The 20,216-nt window shown below is 39.5% G+C and overlaps 1 protein-coding gene across 5 annotated transcripts in view; it reads right to left on the bottom strand.

The window, feature by feature from the left end:
• ADAMTSL1 (ADAMTS like 1) overlaps positions 1–20,216 on the bottom strand; it is a 482,116-nt gene that overhangs the window by 47,584 nt on the left and 414,316 nt on the right. For all 5 annotated transcript variants that reach the window (XM_069777337.1, XM_069777336.1, XM_069777338.1 and 2 more), the window contains 2 exons: positions 6,978–7,188; positions 320–499 (listed from right to left, as the gene is read on the bottom strand). In XM_069777337.1, coding sequence (XP_069633438.1) covers positions 320–499; positions 6,978–7,188 — 391 coding nt within the window. The remainder of the gene's footprint in view (positions 1–319; positions 500–6,977; positions 7,189–20,216) is intronic.

Below are 20,216 nucleotides of genomic sequence, written 5' to 3'. Positions count from 1 at the left end.
CTGAGACCTTGAATGAACATAAGCATAGGCATGGAGAGAGGCAGGGATTTATTGTTTTGAGCATGGCTTGTGTTTATGCCAGAAGGGAGGTCTTAATGGTTTGGCTGCATGGCTAAACCACGTCTGTGGAGGCAATCTCCAAAGAGGAACACTGAGCTAGTGATCACATCCCCTACCAGGGTGATAAGGACAGATTATAGGACAAAACTGGGCATAACATGCTTTGTGCAGTCTGACCTCATTTGGGTCCTCTATCCCAAGTGACTGAGGAACTTTATCACCAAGAACAGCACAATACTCATGCATACAAATAGCATACCTGTGTCCAGTCAGAGAGAAGCCACTCATTGGGACAATCCTCATTTTTGCAGACTTGTTGGGTAACTGGCCTTGGGATGGAGCAGAAGGTTTCTGGCAGCTCTAACAAGCTTCCATCTGCCAGGCGCTGCTTACAAAGTGTATCTCGCTTCTGGAAACCACTGCCACATGTCTGTGAACACTGTGAGAGATGAGAGTCAGCCACCTCACATCACATTTGCACCATGGCAACTTGCAGCAAAAATTACTTGTGAATTTGGGTAGAAATCAACACTCAGTTTTGGCCACATAGAAAATATAAAAAAAATTTCAGAGATGTCAAAGCAGACTTCTTTTAAAAATGTCAAAAATATTTTGGAAAGTGGAAGCAGCTTATTTTGCTAATATTTAGAAAAACTGCTTCAGTATTCCTGAAATGTTCTGTTTTCAGGTGTTTCTACAAAATACAAGGAAAAAATGGGTCAGAATTGCAGTATGGAGGTGAAAAAGTTGTCCTTTCCTGTAACCACCAATTGGAAAATGAGGCACTTGCACATGATGTGGAGGATCTACATCCTAATGTCTCTGCCTGAGCTCTGACTGTGCTAATGACAGTGCCAGAGAGAGCGGAAAAGTCTTCTCCTGTAGTAGATGATTCAAGACCTTCATTTCCAGGATTTGGTTATACATAATAGATAACAGTAGCTATGAACTAAATAGTTAGCTTGAACTAAATATTCAAATTTAACTTGTTTAAAAAAATTTTGTATTAGCAAGAAAAAACAAATGGAAATTTGAAAGTGTGATAAGAATTTCCCCAGTTTATCACTTTGCTTTTTCTTCCTTTTGTAATTTTCTCATTTCTCATTTCTGACCTGCATGAGGTCTAATGATAGTGCAGCTCAAAACTTAACTGTCCAGCCCAGAGTTCCTGTCCTTGAAGACTTCTTGCATTATTGCATTTCTCTGATTTTTAAGTCATGTGAAAGCTGTATATCAGCTGCAATCTGCTGTTAGTCTCAGTAATTGGTTTATAAGGTTAATATAATAAACCATTAAATATCCATGCAGACCTTTTATATTTATGACTGTCATGAAAGCAGTGTGTACTCTTTCTAGAAGGCAAGGAGGAAGTTTTTTTTGAGTCATAGTAAATTGGGATGATTAATATCCAGAGAACGCACCTCCCCTCTCTCTTCAATGTAAATATCCCTCTCTGTATCCATTTTCTAACCAGGCAGGGCAGGAAATTATGATCAAGCAGATTTAATAGCTTTCCTAAATCTTTTTTGTAAACTTGGTTGCTGAGCCCTTTTTCCTGAGGATCTTTTTCCTGAGGTTGGTAATAGGCTCCCAGTTCTTCTGCTCAGTCGAGCTAGCTCAATTCCTTTTCTCCCTCCTCCCAGCAGAGAAGAAGGGGGAGCTTGCACTACACTGACATGACCAGGAGTTGCTTATAGCTTGCAACATGGGAATTGTGCCTGAGAAGCAGAAAACCATATGAAGAAGTATTAAAACTTATACTCAAGCAGTTAAAGAGGAACTGGTTTAGAAAAGCTTGTAGTCGTGAAAGGCCCTTCTCTCTTAGCTAAGAGAGAGCTGCATAAACTTTAATGCTAGCCTGATTATTTAGGATATACATTTTCCCTGAAAGACAGAAGGAAGTACAGAAGGACATATTTGTATTCAGTTTTGTTTGCTCTCTGATGAGTAAAAATAGCTCTTGTCCTACTTATTTAGAATGCTACAAAGCTCTAAAGCTTCCAAAAAATTAAACAACTAAAATAATACTTTAGTTTTCAACAAAAGAAAACATTTATCGACCTTTCATCCAAGAACAATTCATTCTTGAGGAGAGAGTAAATCTAGAAAAATATGATTAAAAGTATTATTTCAAGATTGCCTAAGGACTGTCATTGTATACCAGGGCCAAAATGGGTTAGGCACTGTATGAATACAACAAAAGCATGTCCCTTCTGTCAATCAATCAAATCCCAGGAAGTCTCCCTGCCCTTCCATCACTACCAGATAAAAGAGTACGACAAAAGAGATCTTCGCTTGCTTCTTGCCCTTCAGTCACTTACATAGCTTTGTTCCATGAACAATAACTTGCTACTCAACACCAAACTCTATTGCTAAGTGTCAGAGAGAGCCAAACACAGTAATGAGATTTGTCCTTGTCCACAGGAATGCTCTCTTAGAACAGTCCTGGATTACTGCACTGGAGCTGTGCCTGCACCTGTATTTCATCTCTGGAGCCTTCAGTACCCTAGGGGTTTTGCTGATTTCTCTCTAGTGGAAGGTTCCAGCCCTCACATTTTTCCAAGAAAAGGGGTAATCAATGACAGCAACATCTGCTTGTATTTACAGGCAATATGAAACGGTAGTATTCAGAGGAACCTCATTCAGACATATCCCATCTGAATAACGTGCAATCTCTCTCTGCTGTTCAGAAGGATCTCACAGCACAATTACAAAAGATAAAGGTGCTTGTATCACAGGGTGGTTTCACCTCACCCAAGTAGGTAAAGCATGGCTGTTTGAACTATGTCTCCTGATATTCCTGCTCCTCACAGCTTCTGAGCAGAGCCAAGCCCAATATCCCCTGACATTCCTTTACAGGGGATCTGGGACTTTGCCAAGGTACCGACTTCCAAAGTGGCATCTCCCCACATTGTTGACTGATTATGCCTAGTTTAATGATTAGCTTAAGTAAACATGAGGCAAGGCTGACACGAAAGGAGAAAACCTATATACCCAATTCTGCCAGACAGTAATTCCTGGATTTGTGCTGCCTTTCCCCATATGCTGGTGGTGTAAGCATAGTGAACCAGAGTGGAAAATTAATCTAGGCCAAAGATAATGATATTTCTGGCTAGCTTTAACCAGGACCTTTGTGTGATTGCACAGCAGTTCTGGAGATACAAGGAAGGGGGTGCTGTAAGTGCAGGAAAGAGATCCCCTCAGCAGCTATTTTCTCATTTGGTAGAAGTGCTGGCATATGTCATCCTAAACTGCTGGTGGAACGGTGGCCTTGGCCTTTCTCACAGCAGTCATTGCTTTGGTATCAGTTCTGCTCATACAACAATCTGTAAATGATAATTAACACAAAGACTTGATCGTCACCATTGAAAGCAGAGAGGGAAAGCGGCCATGTCTCTGCCTTAGCAGACGCCTATGAGCATCTACGCACACGCACACAATGCACAGGATTCAGGCAAAACCACCATTTCCATTGTTTGGGAGGCAGGGAAGCTGGTCTTTTCTCAAACTTGTGGAAGAAAGGCAGTTATTAATGAAAAATTAAGGGCTAGGAAATTGTTGCTCAGCATCATAACTGTTACTGGTTTGAGGCGGTAGCTGAATGTTTGAAAGGATGTAATTTTATGGTCAATCCTGCTTACAGGGACAGTTGAGGAAGGGGTTGTCCTACCCCTCAGCTCTCCCAGGTGGTTTAATTTTGCACTGCCCTCTGCTCAAGGTGGTGAGACTACAGCAGTACAAGTTTTGGCCTTACTCTCAAAAATGAATTCTCTGCTGACTCTACAGTAAGATAAAACATCTGCAAAGGGAGCAAACATTTTTCTCTCAGCAGGTCTTTCAGTTGCTTTCTAAGGCCTGACACTTGAAGATTTAGAAAGGACTCTTCACAATACGGTGAAAATATAGCTAGGGAAATATCTGAAAATGTTACCAGTTTTCCAATGCTGATTGTTGTCAAGCCATTGTTCTAATTATCTTTGGAGCAAGGATAGCACTGAGCAGCTAAAAAAGAATGCTGGGACTAAGACTATAGCACTTATTCAGTGAAAAACAAAGGAGAATGAAGATTTACTAATGGAAGTCTCCCACTTGAGGTCTGCAGAGTAGATATTTATAGGGCCTTGTAAAAATGAAAGCTCATATCCACTTTCCTCCAGAAGCACACTACTGAAAAAAAAAATAAACATCCTAATGGATTTAGCTAAGAAACAGAACTATTTAAAAATAAATAGTCATGAATCTGTAAAGAGATAGTTTAAAAATCTCTTGGAATGTTGCAACACTGATAATTATCGTGTGTTTATCTGCCAGGAACGTTGGGGCTTCTAACAGTGTTTAATTCAGACAACCCTTCCTTAACAAGCATAAAAGGTCTTAGGAAAGAAAACATTGCTCATTGCAGTTTAAATCTTTTGTTTGTTTGCTTGAAACTTTGTGAGAGAGTGCTCTGAAAGCACGATGAACTGCACAGATGAGACCAAAGAAGTGGCTTCAAACCAGGCTGTGTGGAGAACAGATGTTACCCTCTAGTGTTGGTGAAGCTTTAAAGGATCTTCCTTAGGGTGAGGAAGGCACCTTCCTGCAGGGCCCTCCATCTCCCCGTATGTGGGGAACCCTCTCAGGGATTTGGGGGGAGGGGAGGTGTTGTGGCTCCCTTAATGCAAGGAAAGAAACCCTCCTGCAGGATTTCTTCTGCTGGAGAGGCTCCATGGCAGCTCTGCTGCATGGCTGGAGCTCACTTGCAGAAGTCTCAGCCACTCATGTCCTGTCCACATGGTCTTTTCCCTCACACATCCCAGGAGTCAACAACTGTAATAGTCCCTAAGAGCAGTGCACAGGCCTGATGGTGCAGGTTTTCACATGGAGGTCATCCATGGAAAACCTGTGTGAGACTGAACTGCGAGGCCTAGCTTTCCTACAGGGTGTAAATAGTCATACAGAGGTTGGTGGTGCAAAGAAGGAAGACAGATATCTTCAAAAAATGATAGAATGGAAATTAATCTTGATGGATTAGCCTTTTTTTTCTTGCACTATACTCATCTAAACAGAGGCAGAAGACAGTAGGTAGAAAAGTACAATTTTGTGCTGTTTTCTCCTGGTGGAAGGTAAGCACAGACAATATTTAGCGTTCATGTAGTGAGGAGCTACACACACAGCTGGCCAGCCTGCAAAGCCTGTGGAAGTAAGCGCAGGAGAGCTATAATGTGACCTTCATTAAGCTGCAGCAATGAATTGCAGCACAGGTTCTCTCTCTCCACCGAGCCCAGAGAAGGCAGCAGCTAACACAAAAGGTGTGAACTGAGCAGTTTGATTTCATTCCTGATTAATATGCTTGTTAAAGCCTTTATACTTACTTGAGCTACCTCCTCCCTGAGATCTGCTACACCTTTCAAAAAGACAGCATATTTGAGAGCCCCTGAGCAGGTAAAAAAATGGCTAAAATATTAGACAAGCAGAAATACACTGTTTACACTGTTGAGGAAGATGTTCAAAACTTGAAAGAAAACTGTTTGGAAATTGCTCTGGCAGAAACTATTTCAGCACCATTCTAGGATGGCCTATAGCTAATGGCCGTTGTTAGCAGAAAGTAAATTTTTCAGCATGCTGTAATGTATGTCTCTTCTAGCTGTTCAAATAAACTTAAAGAAAATTGCTTTCTGTAAGGACTGTGGCCAGTTATAGGATTTTAACAAGCACAGGCACTCCTTCTAGCATATCCTAACTTTGAAATGCTTGGCTTTATTACATTATGTACTAGTAGAATACTGTTTGCTATTTACAAACATAGCATTTATGTATGACTACAGCCTAGAAATATTCAAAAGTACAACTAAGCAAATGGGGGTGTGTGAGTATCAGTAGACAAATTAATGCACGAGATATCACTGAATTGCTTTAAACATAGCACTAATGCCATAGGCTAGTAATCTAGTTTTGACTGAACATCAGGCTGGCATAAATTTTTGTTACTGGGATGGCTGCCCAAACCCAGAGCTCTCCCATGAAGTACAGCTTCACAGACTTATCAACTTCATTAGGTGAGTACATTAAAATTTCCCTGGCTGTTAAGTAAAGAGTAGATTTTATAGATGGAGACAGGGTAGGCATATGTAAGCACCGTGCCAAACGCTCATAATTTTCTCATAGGATGGAATCAACCCTTGCACCCAGCAGAAGTGAAGATTTAAACAGACCTTTTGCTTGCACCTATACCACATTGCAAATTTTTCATTTACTTTTGACAACAGGGCAGGATTCTTTCTTCCTGTGCAGTGTTATACCCAACAGAAGCATCTTTAAGTCTTTTGAATTGCACGCATGTTTTAATTTGCAATTAGATGGCAGCAAAGAAACTTATTTCAGGTTGTTTTCCAAAGACAGAAAACCATTGTGTAGACAGCATTTTTCAGTGTTAGTGTAATAAGGCATCCATCTTCCACAGGGAAGTGCCTGACACTCATTTGTAACTCTGAAGAATGAGGAGTGTTTATTGTCCTAATCTAAATTATTATTTGAGAATATATGGAATACCCAACACGCTTTAGAGCAAAGAGAGAACTTTTAGAGATTCTATCCTCCTTGATCCTTTGTATTCCTAGAAACCTTGGCATCGCTAACCCAAATCCACTTACTGCAGCTGACCATCATATTCCAGATATTTTTGTCTGGCATCTATAGCCAGCTGTTAAGAGTATCCAGTAACTTTGTATTAGAAGTAGCTATAATCATTATTTACCTCTGAAAATGTTGATGCATTTTTTTTTAAAGAGCAAAAAGACATACTTTTCCAGTTTTTTAATTGCTTGTCAGAATTATTAATGAATCTTCTTGATGGGCTAAAGCAAAATGATGCATCAATAATGCATGTAATGACTAGTTTTAGCAGCCGTAAAATGAGATTACACATACATTCTTACCTCTTGCCATTCTGTAGGATACCAGGAGGGTGGGCAGTCAAAGCGATTACAGGCTTGAACGAGGGATGGCTTAGGTTTATAGCACAATTCATCTGCCAAAATCACAGTCTCGTTAGTCTCTCTTGATAGTAGATGAGAACAGAAGACATCTCGTGTCTGCAATCCAACCCCACAGGTAAGACTGCAGGTGCTCCATTTCCCAATCTCCCATCTGTGAAAGGGTCAGGAGAGAAAACCTTAAGCACAGAATAAAGTCACCTAAATTTTTCTCTTTTTATAATGACAGATGGAGTGAAGAATCGGTAAATGAAAGGGAATTCTCCTTCTCTGGTCACTGTTACCCTTCTTGTAGCCACAGGATGAGGCTAAGAAGAATATTTACTGCTCCTCTGCATTTTCAGTTCTTGCCAAAAGCTCTTGGACTTGAAGTCTTTGGGAGTCCTGCAGTATCATAGGAACAGTTTTGCATCCTAAATTGAAAGGTTTTGGTGTGCAGGAGCCTGACCACTGTATTTCAAGACTGAATGGATTTAATTAGCTGGGTTTTTTTCCGTCTTTAACAAAAAAAATGAAGATATTAACAAAGTCCATCAAAGGAATGTATCAGTGAATTGCTGAGCAGGAATTTCTTCCAGAAGTTCTGGTTGTGGTGTTCCTGACTGTCGTGGTTTAACCCCAGCCAGCAACTAAGCACCACGCAGCCGCTCACTCACTCCCCCCCCATCCAGTGGGATGGGGGAGAAAATCAGGAAAAGAAGTAAAACTCCTGGGTTGAGATAAGAACGATTTAATAGAACAGAAAAGAAGAGACTAATAATGATAATGATAACACTAATAAAATGACAACAGTAGTAATAAAAGGATTGAAATGTACAAATGATGCACAGGGCAATCGCTCACCACCCGCCGACCGACACCCAGCCAGTCCCCCAAGCGGCGAAAAACCCTGCCCCCCACTTCCCAGTTCCTAAACTAGATGGGACGTCACATGGTATGGAATACACTGTTGGCCAGTTTGGGTCAGGTGCCCTGGCTGGGCATGAGAAGCTGAAAAATCCTTGACTGTAGTCTAAACACTACTGAGCAACAACTGAAAACATCAGTGTTATCAACATTCTTCACATACTGAACTCAAAACATAGCACTGTACCAGCTACTAGGAAGACAGCTAACTACATCCCAGCTGAAACCAGGACACTGACTGACTTTTCCTTGTTGTGGAGGTAGGAAGTGCTAAGGCCTTGAGAGATGCAATGGGAGAGCAGGGAGATCCTCTTTAACCCCTGGGTGAACACCTGTCACTAAGCCAGCCCTTCTCTGCACTAGCTGTGTAAATCTGGCATCAACAGGATTGTTGATGACTGAATTTCAGTGTTTCTCACATTAAAAACAGATTTCTGCCGTTTGAGCTGTACTGAACACAACCCCTAATTCTCTCACCCATACACAGAAAATCGCTTAAAATACTAATCTACTAAGAGACACTTCAGAGATATGCAGAACTGTGTACACAAAAAAGTCCTATATTCAGAATGAGAATGTAAGAAAATAGCCTCCCCATCGACTTTACGCAAAACACTACACTGACCTGGACATACTCCCACATCCAAAATGAAAGTATGATAGCCAGATACTGCCACTTTTTCTAATCCTGAAGAATAGCTTCCTTTCCTGCATGTCATTATTGAAACTGATTGCTGGGGGAGTAAATTAAACATTCAGGACAAGGAAGGCTCAGAGAACTGCCCTTGAAGAAAGCAAAGCCAGGCAGAAACTAAAGAGACTGATTATGAAGAAAGACACCCTCAGGCTCCAAGCAGGATGGAGGCAGACAATGAAGAAAAGTTATGAAACATGTCAGCAGCATGAAGCAGAATTTGTGGAAGAAGCAGAGGAAAAACACTGACAGTCAATGGAAACTGCTCAGCACGTTTAAAATGCATCATGTTACTAAACACATTATGGAAATAATCATTCAAGGTTGTGCCATCCTACACTCACAGAACAATTCTAACTTCTCTATTTATTTTATAAAGTTGTTTTGAGCATTTGTTCCCTCCCTTTCACCGTAACACCCATAACAAATTGAAACAGCTAGTAGGTAAGAAATATTTTTTCCTCCCTAGATGATAACACTGATGGACCAAAAAGCCACATTGCTCCCCTTCTGTCCTTCATGTGGTGATGACATTCTCTGATTTTATAACAGGACAGGATATGTCCTGAGCACCACCATAAGAACTAATGACTCTGTTATTTGCTTTTAGACAACAGCCTTGGTTCTGCTAGTAGCAATGACAAAAATCTGTTTAACCCTTTCTAACAAGGAACACATCTTGCATACTGAGGTAGAAGTTGCCATGGTCACTTTCCAGGCTGTAATACACCGAAGGCCACTAAAGCCTAATACATGTACCGGGAGCTATTTAGCAGTGGAATAGGAGTGACATCTGGCAGCCAGTTAAACTAATCTGGAGTATGTTCTCCATATGAATGATCTTGGGGGAGAGGTCTTCCCAGATTTTCCCATAAAATTGTCAGTCAGAATTAATGTGGATATCAGCCACCCTTCAGTTTTGGCACAATCTAAAATAAGATATTTGAGTAGGTGCTGAAAAGAAGGTATTTTCTTATTTCAGAATCTATTTTGATACATGGTTAGCTGCCAGAGTTTCTTTTGTTCAAGAGATGGTAATAGCTGTTGCCTCCAGCAACTCATTGTTTGTTACTGGTATAACTGCACAATGTTTCTGTTGGCAGTTCACATCTTGGTGGCTAGCAGGCCACATAAACTCTTTGGACATCTTGGCTTCTGCCAAAGAGGGTGTCTGTTTCTTCTTCCAGAAAGAAATGCTTCAGTAAAGAGAAAGGATTTGTTTTTCCAGTGTTTGAAATTTCTGTTGCAGGTTGCATCTGTTGCCTTATCCATAACATCGGTTTGTTCACGATTCTTTCCAGCTGCTTTAAACAGGAGATTCCTTAGAGGTGCTCAGGAAATATGAGGTCAAATTCTCTCTTACCCTTGTACTTTCATAGTCCCCAGTGACTTTTATGTGCTTTCATGGATACAAAGTAAAGAATGTAGAATAGAGCAGAGACATGCAAAGTGGAGTAGGGATGTGCAAGTAACCAAAACCATAAATTATATGATTGGCAGAATTCCAAAGTCCTAAAAAACACAGAGAAGACCAATGATAATCTTACGGAATAGAATCACAGGGCTGTAGAATTATTTTATAATAGCTAAAGGTGCTTGCAAAACTTTGAACTAATATTATCCTACTAAATTTACAATTTAAACTACTTGTACTGTTGGAGATAATAATCCCTTTTATAAAAAAAACCCCGCTTTTCTGTAGTAACACAGTTTTACCCTTACTGTAGAGGGTTATGTGATGCTAATTGAAATAATTCCTGTCTTATTTCATATGGTCCTTATCTGTGCATTCCTCTGTCTCTTTTTGCTTTTGAGTGTTTTGGCCATACTGAACTGACTCTTCCAATGTGCATGGCATACAAAAAAGAATAATGCCATCATGTCCTGCATGCATCTGACACTACCAGAATTAAAATTCAAGTAGGAAATAATCCTATACTTAAAAAAGTGAATACAGTAGTTACGGGATCAAGCTAAGGGAACCTTGTGCAAGTGGAACTGGCATCTTTGTGAGCTGACTGTGGTTGTTGGTAAGGTACAAACTTCAGGAAAAATCTGCATACTTGCTAGTTTATAGCCCAGCTGAAAGTCATCGGTTTGGTACTTCCTGTATTGCTTCTCAGAGCCCAGTGAAGAGATTGCATGGTTTTCATCTGAAACATTTTTATCCCTCCTTCTTCCTCCTCTACTAGTGCCCAAAGCTATACTAATATGTAGCAACAAGGAAACAATGTCTTTTTTACAGCAGGGCTTTGGCACATCTGTGCCCCTAAACCCCTGGCTTGTCCTAACTCTAGATTTATCAGTTCATCAGTTGTCTGTCTCTGTCTCCTAAATACCTAGGTCGCGGTTATGTATTTAAGCACAAACTAGACTTTTAAAATATTTCAACTACTGTACTTCATAAAAAACAGAATTCAAAAGCTTTTCAGCCTCTGCAGAGGCTGACATACATACAATACATTGAATATTTGAACTGATTGAAGGAAAACTATATTAATACAAAACTACAGAGACATTTAGAGATGGCTAACAGAGAGGAATGTAATGGGGAAAAGGCAGTTCATAGGGCTGGGTGTGTTCAAATAGATATGTGTGTATTAGTGATACATGTATTATAATACACATATATGCATGTTTTTCAAATGAACATAAATGAAAACAAGTTTCCACTGCAAATGTATAGGGAGCAGAGGATGGTCCCAAAATATAGCTTATTTCAAGTATCATCACAAATCCAAAATACAAAACTGATCACAGAAACTTTTCACTTTCCAAATGAACAATCTCTTGCTTCCAATGGAATGTTGTGATGCCTTAGTAGTTTTTTTTTGGAGTTGGTGAAGTATATGGAGACATACGATGCACATGAAGATAGGCAAACTAAGCAGTGAACCTGATCTGACTGCTCAAGGCAATGCTTTTCCTTTAGGTTTTCTTATACACAGTGCTAAGGGTGTGGTCTAAAACTGGACATAAATTCATGAAAAGCCCAACCAACCAGAGCACTAAATTTCTTGCACTTCCAGGAACTATAAACTAACAAAGTGAATTAGTAATGGATGGATTTTTATGAACAGAAAAACACCAGTTAGGAAATCTGTCAGTTCATATTATGAATTAGACTAATAATCTGTAATATACTATTAATTTTAGGAATTAAAATTCTATTTTCTAAAGGGTCAATGAGAAACTGCAATTTTCTGGAACATTCTCATTAAATAAATTAGGCTTGACTAACCAGTGTTTATGCATGTGCTTAACTTCAGGTAGACAAGCAGTTTCCACAGTTAATCATTGTCAGTATGTTTTAAAACGTGAATATTTGCAGCTCCCATGAATAAAAGAAAGAGAACAATTGTGAAGCTCCAGTTGCCAAAAAAGGCCCAATAATCTGAAAATATTGATTTCTATCACAGCACAATTATTCTGAATCGTTAGTATAAGTCTAAAAATGTTACAGATGCCCTCAAAAAACAGCTTAACCATGCCTTTTCTAATAAGGGAAATTATCTTGACATGGTTAATAAAAATCTTGCCTGTGAAACCTAAATTAAACTTTATTATGTTATACTTTAATGAATTTTAAGTTTTGTAAGGGCCCATATACTTAATTAGCATATAGCCTGGACGTTTGTGATCAAGATGTTTAAAAGGAAAAGAAAAAAACCTTCTAACACAAGCATGAACTCCTAAATAGTTCTACACATTTAATTTTAATTAGAAATGAACTTTCCTTGTTTCTTGTGACAGGACAAAAAGTATCAATGTCATATTTTGCCCAAGCAGTTCAAGTGAAGAACTGAAGGATCAAGTGAGCAGGACTTTGTTCCTGGCTCTTCACTGAAATCCAGAGGTGATTGACACCAGAACTGCTGAAATGTGGGCTAGCCTGTGAGTATGTGAATACACCCTTTGAGTCCAATGGGAAGACTCAAGACCTCGGCTGGATCACACTCTTCTCCCATGTGTGTCTCAACTTCACATCTGCAAAATTGTAACAATACTTTTTTTTCTCTTGCGCTTCGTTCATGTTGTCTGCTTAGGTTGTGGTCCTACAGCAGGGATGATCTCTTACTTTGTCTTTATCTACTATCTAGCACAATGGGACTCTCAGCTTGACAGGAGCCTCTAAGCATCAACGTGTTATGAATAACAACAGGGACAACAATGCACTGTTGCCTCAGTTTTTATATGTCCCTCTCATTGCTACAAGAACTGGAGCCCATGTAATAATTCTGCTAGCTAGACAGACCAGATAGTAGCACCAGCTAGTAAGCAGCTACTCATGGCAGGAGAAGTTTCTAGAATTAAGAGTTGGTGTCCCAGCAGAGCCCCCACCCTTCAGAACAAAGCACTCTTGCACCCCATACTCAGTCTGGGAAAAAGTAAATGATGTAGGTAGAACTTGAAAAGTGTATAGTCTTTAGCCAAAGCACTATGGAGCCAACAGCTTTGGATCAGTCCCTATATGCACAGTATATATGGTAAAAACTGAAGTCTTCTAAGCTGTTAGGTGTTACAAGTAAAGAATATTTTCTAGAGATATATGATTTCATCCTGACAGAATCCCTTCAAGCACTGCCAAGAAAATTGAACACTGTACAGGAAAAGTAAACACCCTTCTACACAAAGACCTCCCAAACTAGTTCTAAAAAAAATGAAATTATTGTCATATTTCTGTGGTTAAACCATATGAAAGTGATACAAAAGAACTCTTCTTATTTCTAAAATAAACATTCATCAGTGTGGAGAGAGGTTTGCCTGGAATCATCTTACTTAACATCTGACACCTGCCTGCATAGAGACGTCCCTCAATGCACAAGGGCTGGGTGGCAGCTGTGTATATGTGCATGCAACAGACTAAGTAAATCACCTACTATGCCAATACTGGCTACCTCTTGTCCTCTGTCAACCTGTGTGTCCTCCATTGGACTCTGCAGACTAAGAAGTCTACTTGGAGCCCATACAACTCCCTTCATTTTCTGATATTGATCTGGAGCTAAGTTTGTGGCAAATCTTCCTGTTTCATAGGTGTGAAAGGCTTTCTTGAGACTCCTTTAGCAGATTTATTTTGGGTTGAGTCAGTATCCCCAGTGTCAGGTCTTAAATACCATCCAGAATGTGATCTTAAACATTGGACAGCAGAGACAGTTACTATCAATCCTGTTTGGGTAGCATACTTTCCTGCAGTGAAGCTACAGGATTGAGATGAGGACTCCCAGGTCAGTTCCTGGCTTTATAGTCAAACTAATGTCAAAGAAAGGGGCATAAAATCTAAGAATTTAACTACAACTGATTTTTCATTCAGCTGTTAAATCACTCACAGTAAAATCAGACTGCTCCTTTGAAATGAAGTGTGAGAGCTAAGACCTCCACTTAGGTGTTTAAACATGGACCTGAGTCTCTAGGAAGTGATCTTCCTACTGCGAGGGTTCAGTTCGTCTTAGAGAGAACATTACAAATATACATACAGCACACACACACCTCAGAGGAAAGCTGAGATTTAACTACACTTTGGAAAAGTTAATACTTGATTAAGAAATAAAAGTGAAAAGGCAAAGTACTTCTAAATTAGCAGCAGCAGCAGCAACAGAAAAATAATTCACGCTTAGTTGTTGTTGTTCAGTGCCAGCCTGTCAAAATCTGTTGTTCAGTATCACCAACGTGACAAGGGAGCTGAACAGGCAGGGAAGGTTTCAGCAGATTGCAAGGGAGATTGAGGTACTTTTCTTCAAAAAGCATCTTCCTTGCAAGTGAAGGGAGTCCATTAAAGAGATGTCTATGCAGCCAACACATGCAAGCAGATCAAAGGCTCAATGAGAATGCTCTGGGAGCTGACAGAAGTGGCCTGCATTCACTCTGTAGACTTATCGGTATCAATTAATATTGCAGCTCATTATAGCTGAATGTGGTGGGAGCCAATATTTATGTAACAGAGCCAAATACAGGAAAACAGAGGAGGAACTCAAAAGTCAGAGAAGAACAGAGGGTAAATGGAGTATGCAACAACTCTACAAATGGCAATTTTGGTTGCTGGAGTAACCTTCTGACATGCTTCAAGCAATAAATATAAGATTCCTTACAGTAAAAAAGTCTTGATGTCCCTTGAGTTGAAGGCAGTGGACATCATCAATTAGGGCAGGCCAGAAAAGAGCTTTTGTGTTTTTCTGCCAACCCTTTGAACAGTGTGAGGTTGTCTAGTGGGTCTTTTGGGGGACTACTGCAGATGCAGAATGCTTGAACCATAGAGGAACATGAAAAGACAACTTCAGGTAAGTGAACTGGTTTGGCAGAGAATTGGTTTGAATGATTAGCAGACATACTGGCTACTGAAAAGTACCTCACAAGAGACTTTTACTCTGTATGATAACTGTGGCACTGAGATAAATGATAGCAATGGCTGTCTTTGATATAGCTACACAGATCAGATTAGGCTTGATAGACAAATGAGTACCAGTTTTTGTCCCAAGTTTAGATTTGGGCTCATGCTTAAAGCAGCACTTCTAACAAGGAGGTTGCTCAATATTTTATGTGAGATACAATGAAAATAGGTCCTTGGTAGCCCCTTTCAAAAATTAAGAAAAGAAACAGTTGAGGAACAGAGTGAATTAATGGAAAGGTGGAAAGGTGGTGAAGAAGCAATATAGAGCAGTTTGAGGAATAGGACAGAAATTGCACAAATTGCACTTGTAATGGTAGATGGCAGAAACCGAATGAGTAGTGCAGGAAGGAACTCACAGATTGGGAGCTACAGCAGAGCAGGATAATACCCCTTGCCCTAAACCCACATCGAAGTAATGCAAAAACATAAGAAAGCTAATTTATGAAATAAATTGTGCACATAAGTCTATGAAGCACTCTCATATGGTTCTTCTGCAAAGAAGCAGAGAGACAGTTTAACTCCCTGCTGCCCGTGACAGAGCTGCTTTATTTTGAATACTCTCTGACTCTTTTCACACTGGTGCTCTCCACGCCGGACTGGCTCATAAGCCAACACCTTTTCTTGGGTCTAACTTTATGCTATACGGAAAAAGTTAAAAAACAGCTGTTCCTGAAGGAGAAATCAACAAGCTTACAGGCACCAGAAGACAAACAAACAAAAAAAGTTCAGCAGGTGAGAAAGATGTGCAATGAACTGACTATTTGTAATCTGAAGTACCATCTAAAATGAAACATTTAAAAAATGAGACAGTTGAAAATGCATTTAGTTAGCATGGAAAGAATATATAAGAAACCTGACTTCACAACCTGTAAGATCAATATTAATGAACATGTGGTTTTGTCCCACAGAGTAACAAGACTCCCCTAAAATTTAAGGATGCCTTTGCTGAAATGATCAGTGCAGGAAAGAAGTAAAGGTGTCGTCACTGGATTGAAAGGACAAAGAAAGCAGAATAATGAATGAAACAGTGTTCAGATAACAGTGAGTGGGCTTAAGTAATTCTCTAGCAAGTCCAAGTTTTATGAGCAGTACTGCCACAAAACCAGCAGATAAGATGAGCTTCTTGCTGACCTGGCTGGCAGCATTGCAGGGATAATATTTTCATTAGGATGAACTGTTCCTGAACTATTTCGCCAGTGCAGAAGGTACAAACAGTTTGTCTCTCAAAATCAGGCATACCAGGTTTCTCTCCAGTTTTTAAGTAGGGTAAGGGGAGAGCAGTTGAACTTAGCTATATATATCTGTATGGTGCTGTGACTGAAATTGGGAAAACTCCCAATTCCTGCTTATGTTTGAATTCCCTTCAATGCCCTTCTTGCAACATACTGTTAGTAAGGTAGTGCAAGAATTTTGTTCCAAGGGCACATCCAGATCCAATATTTCCTTTTTACTTTCCCTTTTGAGATGCTGAAACTTTGACTGATAATCTATTTAGTAACTTATTCACTCTTCTGCAACAAAAGATGTTTTTTCTCACATTGGCATACAGAGATCCAAACATGCAGAGGCTCTTGATACAGAGTGAGGAGGCTCTAAACTCATGTTACACCCATAAATAACCAAAACAAGCATAGTAAGATACTCAGATTCATGGAAGTATCAACCAAGATGTGATTCTGACTCAAAAAAGGAAAAGTTATTACATTCAAAGTGATGATGTCAGAAAAGTTACTATGTATATAGGCAAACTTGTACTAAACCATTTCATATCTCCACCCTAATAGTTATATCAATACAGGTTTGAGTGCAGAATCCACAGACTACAGAATGGCGACTTAATACATTTCTCCTCTAACTTTTCCTGAGTGAGAAACTGGCTTCTTGGATCTTGGAGAAAATTACTTCAGATAGTACAGATTGCTTCCTCATGGGAAGGGGAATGAACTTGTCTGACGTATCTGAACACCTTTGTTGAGATCAGGAACCACAGCAATGTAACTATTATAATTAAAAAAACCCCACCAAACCAACCCCAAACCTCCATCCAATATAGTTATAACAATACAAACCTGTGGATCCACTGGGTCTTAAGTAAATGCATTGCTGTTCACCTCTGTGTGAGTAGTTAAAGTCTTTCCCAAGGCTGTGAATGACTAAGATCTACTAGCAGCTGGTTACAGTGTGGAATATGTCATCTTAGTCATATTTCTAATGGGTAACTGCACACCACAAACTCTACTCCATCAGTGAGACCTTCAATGGTTAACAGTGTTAGCAGAGAGGCCAGAGGAATGGAGATTACATAATTGAAAATAGAAACTTTCATGGACAAAAACCAGGAGGGTTTGCTGTGCTTCTACAGATGTGACAGACCAACTTGACAGATACAGAACTCTTTGTTTAATCAGTCTGTCTCCTTCTATAGGTACTTAATTCACTCCAAATTGAATGGAAAGGAAGGTGCCTCCTCCATTTATTTCATCTGTGAATCTTTCTCATTTAAGTATGGCACAGAACTGTACAGTACATTTTCAGCAGTTCGGGCCATATTTTTATTCTCCTTTTACATACTTTACCCTTTCATCTGTAAAGGTTTATTGGTTTGAAAGTATTGGGTATTCCTCATACTACTACTATAATAAGTTACTTCAACAGTACTGTAAATGGAAGATATAATGGTGCTCTTAGTTTCACCCCTTTTTAAAGGAAGTGATGACACATAGTAAAATCAACCATTTATAAGACCCTGTAGCTTATTTCACAGGTTAATGCTGCAGTGAAAATGTTAATCCCGGCCATTATGCTACAAAATATTTGACTTAACTTCATAGCTGGCACAAGAGCAAAGACATGCTCTTTATTGTCACTGTTGGGAAAGCTCTCCTTTGGGAGTGAAATCCTGCTGTTGACATAGTAAATTAATACTCAAGAAAATTGAGAATACATTTAGAGAAAAAAAAAGAATTAGAAGTTAACATAAGAAATGCTGAAGTGAGAGCGTATTTGTTCAAAATACTGAAAAATATCAAGTGGTAGTGAATATAAAGTTCTGGTTATCACAGGCATTAGAGAAGGGTGGAGAGAAGTGGACTGTATTAAGGTGACTAAAACTGGAAAACTAACAGTGCCAGGAAAAAAAAAAAGAAAAGAGAAATTGACCTCTGCAGAGGGACTCACTAAGTCCCTACCATGACTTTACGCTCATATTCATCACAAGCCAAACTATAAAAAACCTGTGGTAGGGCATGGTGAGATTTTTTCAACACCATGGTGTACTAACTTGGCGAAACTTGTGACCTGGAGATTTGTGTAGAGGAAAATAAAGTATCTAAGTATATAGGATTCTGTATAAGAAGTGCGATCTACCTTTCTTTGAAGTAAGAAGGAAATACGGTGTACGTTATCAAAAACAGTATTTATAATTGCAATCTAATATTTTATGAACATAATAGTCCCAACAGAATATAAGCTGAAATGGAGGAAAATGTCTATGAGTGAAATCCTATCTAATGAAGGAACCATCATATTATTTAAAAAGCAAAATGGCTGGGGAAGAGGTCTGAAATTTTAAACTAGAAGAGCTGGAGGCAGTATGGGATGGAGACTCCAGAGCTGCTCCACTGACCCTGGTAACTTGCAAGTTGCTTTGCTTCACATTTAGATGTGACACACATGGCTGAAAAGGACCACTCCCTGTGGGTCCCCTTGGTGACTTCAATGTAACTGCTGTTGAGTAAGAGATACCAAGGAGCATGCAGTTACTGCTCCACCACAGGCAATGCATCCAGTGAGAAAGTGGAAGAGTGGGCTGTCAGACACATCTTGGACAATCTGTTAACAACTGGAGAGGGTACAAAGGGGGAGATTACATTATAAAAAAGGGGAGAGAAAGATAAATGTTTTAGGTCACAGATTAATACATTTTAAGGCCAGGGTGTTATTACAGTACTGCAGGGTAGGCATGCAGGTAGTCCAGGTATGGCATAACTGAGCTGTCTAGGGACAGCAGCCTATTAAGATGTCTTTGAACAGTCCCATCTTTAGCAAAGTAAACCTAGACAAAAAATAGGATTATGATTCTCTCACTGAGCCCATGACTCCTGTTTTAGCTATGTCTCAACCTAAAGGCTTCAAATAAGGGTGAATTTACCTTGTCTGACAGCATATTCCTTCTAATGTCTGATTCTCCAACCTACTCCATTAATGGTTCAAGCTGTGGCCCGTGATCCTAGGAGGCTCTGTGGGCTACATCTTAAGAGGCTGTCAAAGATATTCTCAATGCACTTCAGTTCAAAATAGACTGAAATACACCCCACTTAAAGAAATTCTGAGGTTTGTGAGGTGTTGAAAATCTTTCTGTAGCACAAAGAGACAGTAAAACCATCATTGCCTCATTAACGCTAATTCTAACTTACACTTCTGAGAAAAGACTGCAACAAATCAAGAACTGGTATCTACTGCAGTACAGCCTTACTGGCAGGATCTGTAGACTTGCAAATCTTTTAACCTTTTTCATGAGCTAGACAGATGCTCTAATATTTCACCTGAGCAATGCAAAATACATATGCATTGATACCCTCCCACACACAGAGGTCACCTTTAATGGATTAGGGAAAGCTCTGGCCTTTCCACACACATTCAATTCATTTCAGATTGCTGATGGGAGCACATCATACACTAAGTCTGACCTACCAGCAACCTAATGCCTCACGTCTCCAAATGCATCGAAAAACATGTTGACTTTTTTTTCTCCTTTATAGTTAGACTTCATCTGGGAAATGAAACAGAGCAAAACAGATAGACAATACTGCATTCACCAAATTAACGTTAAAATAATAACAGATAATTTATTGCATAAACACAAACCAAGCAGATGCAGGAGAAAAAAAAAAAAGAAGAAAAGGACAAGAAAAAGGAGATACTGTGCAATGAGCTAGATCCTAGCCTAACTCAGGCTATCTTGACCCTTCAGTCAGGTATCAGGATGGCTGTTTCGTATCTTTTCTTGCTAATAACAGAGGCTTGAAGGAGTAAAGGGAGAGTGTTACGGTGAAATCCTATGCTATTCTTAGAACCGTCTGCTTTTCCCTCACTGTTTTTTGAGGGTTTGTAGCATTCAGCTGTTCTTTGTTCTGCAGGAATAAAAGTTCAGTTTTGAAAATACACAAGAACAAAGCTGTAGAAATTGCCTGGAATT

Source organism: Haliaeetus albicilla, chromosome Z (genome assembly GCF_947461875.1).
Source record: "Haliaeetus albicilla chromosome Z, bHalAlb1.1, whole genome shotgun sequence".
Classification (NCBI taxonomy): Eukaryota; Metazoa; Chordata; class Aves; order Accipitriformes; family Accipitridae; genus Haliaeetus; species Haliaeetus albicilla.
The sequence above is the reverse complement of the archived record's forward strand: the minus strand, read 5'-3'. Positions and strand labels throughout refer to the sequence as shown.